The 4,676-nt window shown below is 33.7% G+C and overlaps 1 protein-coding gene and 1 long non-coding RNA gene across 2 annotated transcripts; one reads left to right on the top strand and one right to left on the bottom strand.

Annotated features, from left to right (window-relative positions):
• The first annotated feature begins 1,652 nt into the window (after positions 1-1,652).
• Positions 1,653-3,003, top strand: LOC112588894 (uncharacterized). Its single transcript, XR_003113110.1, has 4 exons — positions 1,653-1,979; positions 2,213-2,275; positions 2,486-2,625; positions 2,925-3,003. It is a non-coding gene; the product is annotated as an uncharacterized LOC112588894 (long non-coding RNA).
• LOC112588893 (uncharacterized) lies at positions 2,545-2,986 on the bottom strand. The gene is made up of 2 exons (XM_025300218.1): positions 2,893-2,986; positions 2,545-2,803 (listed from the first exon to the last, which is right to left on the bottom strand). The coding sequence occupies exons 1-2, from the start codon at positions 2,984-2,986 to the stop codon at positions 2,559-2,561; spliced, it is 339 nt and encodes a 112-aa protein (XP_025156003.1). The 3' UTR covers positions 2,545-2,558.
• Positions 3,004-4,676: the final 1,673 nt, after the last annotated feature.

Below are 4,676 nucleotides of genomic sequence, written 5' to 3'. Positions count from 1 at the left end.
TGGCAGCCTTTTACCAATAAAATTAAGGTCTTTCATAGTTGACGCACCTGCTCGAGCCTTCATTTTAAATAATCGTGGTCATGTCTTTTCGTCCTTGTTCCAAGTGCAAAATTTGTGGCATACTGAGCGATGGTCGTCACGTCTTCCATGGTATCAATCATCCTCTTCGTACCGACGAAGAGTATAAATTGCATCTTGATGAGGATCATCATAAAGAGGGTACAAGCCCGTTATCTATGTTGCCGATAGGAATAGTTTCTCAAGTGCCTTTTGAGTACATGCATTTAGTATGTTTGGGCGTAATGAAAAAAATATTGTCCGCATAGGTACATGGCAAATATTCATGGTTAGCTAAACTTCCGGCAGTAGCAATTTCCACAATTAGCGCTCGTTTACATAATTTACAACAATATTGTCCAACAGATTTTGCAAAACGTCCTAGATCTTTAGATTCGTATTCTAAATATAAAGCAACTGAATTTCGTCAATTTCTTCTGTATACAGGGCCTGTCGTCATGTATGATATTTTAGATGAACAATTATACAAGCACTTCTTGCTTTTACACTCTGCTATAAGGGTCTTACTTTTCAAATGTCACTCGCAAAGCATCTTACATTCGCGGAACTTGCATTGCAAAAGTTTGTACTTCGTGCTACTACTCTGTATGGTTCAAATTTTAATAGTTACAATGTTCACGGTTTGCTTCATCTGACAAACGACGTTAGGCGTCTTGGTAGTTTAGAATTCTTTTCCGCATTTCCGTACGAAAACAATATGTCAATTTTCAGAAAATGTTGTAGAAAACCAGGCTTACCTTTGCAACAATTTGCTAATAGAATGACGGAAATACGACATCACGGAAGAAATGATACTGTCGATATTAATTCATTCATTCATGTTTCAATGCCATATAAGAGCAGCAAAAATAGTAATTCATATAATAAAATTCAATGGAATGGAATATGCCTAAATACCCGCATGCGAGACAATTGTTGTATTCTAATAGATGGGTCGGTTTGTCTTGTCTTCAATATTATTACAGACAACAATTCTTATTGGTTGTCTGTAAAATTTTTTTTAGAAGTGGAGAGATTTTTATAATGTTGGTCTGCCCTCTTCGGCTTTTCATGTCTACAAATGTGGCAACATTTGTAGCGACATTGTTGTTATTGAAATCAAAACAAGTTTATGCCAAGGGCTACAGGATGCCTTTATCTGAAAAAGCAGCAGCTGACAACGACAGTGATGAAGAAGACCTCATAGGAAAATATATTGTTACCGGATTAAATTCATATGGATAGACGTAAGTAGTAACACAAATAAATTATCTTTATATACGTCGATTGTGTGTTTGCTGGGATAAATGCATCCTTATGTTTCTAATCTGTTTTGTCTAGTTATGAGGATGGAGCCCAGATAAGCCGAAAAAATAGAAGAGAAGAAGAAACGGAGACACGACTCTGAACGCATACAAATTGATGAATATTTGATAAGTATCCTTATTTTATTTTTCATATTACTACTAATGTTTTTATGTAGGTACTCAATTTTCTGGTTGCAATATTTTATTTTAACTATTGTATTTTATTTTATATTTTGTTGCACAGGTTACTTCCTTTTTTTTTATTTTCTGAGTACTAGCTCTAGATTAATTAACTAATGCCCATATTTTTTTCTTAGGTTTTTTTTTGGTTTCGGATGGTCTAGGGAAGGACCCGGAAGTGTATCTGCATTCATCGAAACTCGTGCGCCTGTTTTCCAGATGCAATTTGTAGGAATCGTCATTTTGACAGGCCCCTGAGATCCGAGTTCCAGAAGCAAATGAGGGAGGCTCTTCGGATAACGAAGGAGAGACACGCCAACGAATGCGTGGTCCACGTCCAACAGCCGCAAGGAAGAGGGCGGAGGATAACTTGTGGAACGATGAGGAAGAGGAAGAGGACAACATGGAGGAACCGAGCACCTAAGAATATAAAATGTAAGTTGAAAGTTTCCATTGTAGCAACTATGCGGCAAACAATGTTACATATAACGTACATGTTAGTTGTAATTTTCTACTCTACAATGTAACTGTTATATAACACGTGTCTTATATAATAGTTACATTGTTGAATAGAAAATTACAACTAACATGTACGTTACATATAACATAGTGTTTGCTGGCAATATGCATCAACTTGTTTCTAATGTTTCCTAATCTGTTTTGTCTAGTATGAAAGTGAAGCCCAGATAGAAGCCAGGAAAATAGAGGAGAAGCGGCCCGACTCTGAACGCGTGCGTAGGCGAATTGAAGATATTTTGATAAGTGTCTTTATTTTATTTTCATATTACTACTAATGTTTTTATGTAGGTACTCAATTTTCTGTGCAATATTTTATTTTACCATTGTATTTTATTTTATTTTCTGTTGTTGCACAGGTTACTTCCTTTGTTTTTATTTTCTGAGTACTAGCTAATTAACTAATGCCCATATTTTTTTCATAGGTTCTTTTTGGTTTCGGATGATGTGGGGGAGGATCCGGAAGTGCATCTGCACTCACCGAAACTCTTGCGCGCATCATCCTCGCGAGACGCCTCTCTTCATCCTAGAAGCTCCCGCAGCAAGCTGGCCAATACAGAATGCAGTTTGTAGCCTTTTTTTCTCAGTAATTATACGGGCTGTGGACGATCTCGATGTGTCTCTTCTTGACAATTCCGGGATCTTCCACAATGGCCTAATTGCACCGGAGTGTGGTTTTAGCCGGTACGAATCCGACACATCCAGGCTCTGCATAACCTTGGGTGTCCATGAGGATTTCCATACTTCGTTAAAAAAAAAAAAAGTTGTTAGAATATATGTTTCTGCTAATGATAAGCAATATTATTACTAATGAAATACAATGAATAATCACTTCTCTTGGCTAAATATTTTTGCTGTTTGTAGAGGCAAATGGAGAACCAGGTCGAGAAGAAGGTGAATAATGTCTCGTTGAACGTCGATCCCATGCTGCCTATACCACGAGAACTCGCCGCTGCTCACAGAGTACACCGGTGGAATTTGGCATTGCTGATCAGGGCGTACTTCATGCTCTCAATACGTTTTTAATTTCTTTTAATATCGCGCATATATGTATATAGCGATAATTCTTGATGTTATATGTATATATGTTTATATAATAAATTACACAGTCTGTTTTGTCAAATATTTATTTCTGTATACACCTTTTCCTTTTCAAATGCAAAATTGCAATTAAAATTTAGTAATATGCAGGTTAGGAACCATTTAAAACCCAACGCACATCGCCGCCATCTTGATCAGCTGATTGAGTGCAAGGCTTGCTGCGGATTTGCTGCCAATTTGCTCTCGTGTCTTGTGCGCAAGTGTTGCTCGGTGTTTGATGCCTATTTGATGCTAAGTTATGCGCTCCAAAACTTGCGCGGTTTTTGCTGCAAATTTACTGCAAGTTGCCCCGCATCAAGCCTTGACGTCAAAACACAATCCTAAAAAGGACACAGTTGCATATGGTTTTGGCATCAAGTTTTGATCGAATTTGCTGCCAATTTGCGCTCAATTTGCACTCATTTTGCTCATTGGGTATATAATTTCTCAGTTGGCGTTACTGTTTTAATATATCACTTATTTTGTATAAGTTTTACTTGTAAAAACTTATGTTATGTACACATATATACTTAAAAAAAATAATTTGAATTTGTAATAATAACCTTTAAAAAGATATCTTTCTTAAATATTGAACACTATTAATAAACGTGTTAAAATTTTATAACACGATATCATTTTTACTTGTAGAAAGTAATGTTAAGTACATTATAATAACAAGTAAAACAATCATATAACTCAGTGTTATAATAAATAATGATAAATTAAATATTGGACACTACTAATAAACGTGTAAAATTGTTGTAACATGATATCATTTGTAAAAACTTATTATGTACATAATATATATCTTAAAAAAAAGGAAATAATTTGAATTTGAGATTTCTAAAAATATTAAGTATACGATTTCTCAGTTAGCGTTACTGTTTTAATGTATCACTTTTTTAGTATAAGTTTTACTTTTAAAAACTTATGTTATGTACACATACATATTTAAAAAAAAATAATTTGAATTTGAAATTTCTAAAAATAGCACAATACGTGTTGCGCTTGTACTTGGCGTCTTTTTTACCTTTTTGTTTAAAAAGGTTATTATAATAAATTTTACATGTAATCATTTTTACTTGTAAAAAGTTATGTTAAGTACATTATAATAACAAGTAAAACAATCATATAACTCAGTGTTGTAATAAGTAATGATAAATGAAGTATTGGACACTACTAATATACGTGTAAATTTTTATATCATTTTTACTTGTAAAAAGTTATGTTAAGTACATTATAATATAAATGGATACCCGAATTTTTTATTACAACGTCTTTTCCAATTAATTTAAACAACTTTTGTCTGAAACAATATTTTATTTAACTAATATTTTGTGACATATTTAAGGAAAACTGAAATAACTTTTTCAATATTTAACTCACGATATTTCGCTAATTATTTGTCAGAAGAAAAAAATGGTACTAGATTTTTTTCCTCTATTTAGTCTCAAGAATATATTGTTCCAATCAGCGCCATGAATTTGGTTCATTTGATGATTTTGAAATTTCAAAAAATCAGCAAACAAAAATCAA

The sequence above is a fragment of the Harpegnathos saltator genome, unplaced genomic scaffold, assembly GCF_003227715.2.
Source record: "Harpegnathos saltator strain DR-91 unplaced genomic scaffold, Hsal_v8.6 scaffold336, whole genome shotgun sequence".
Taxonomy (NCBI): Eukaryota; Metazoa; Arthropoda; class Insecta; order Hymenoptera; family Formicidae; genus Harpegnathos; species Harpegnathos saltator.
Note: the sequence above shows the minus strand (reverse complement) of the source record. Positions and strands in the feature narration are given on the sequence as shown.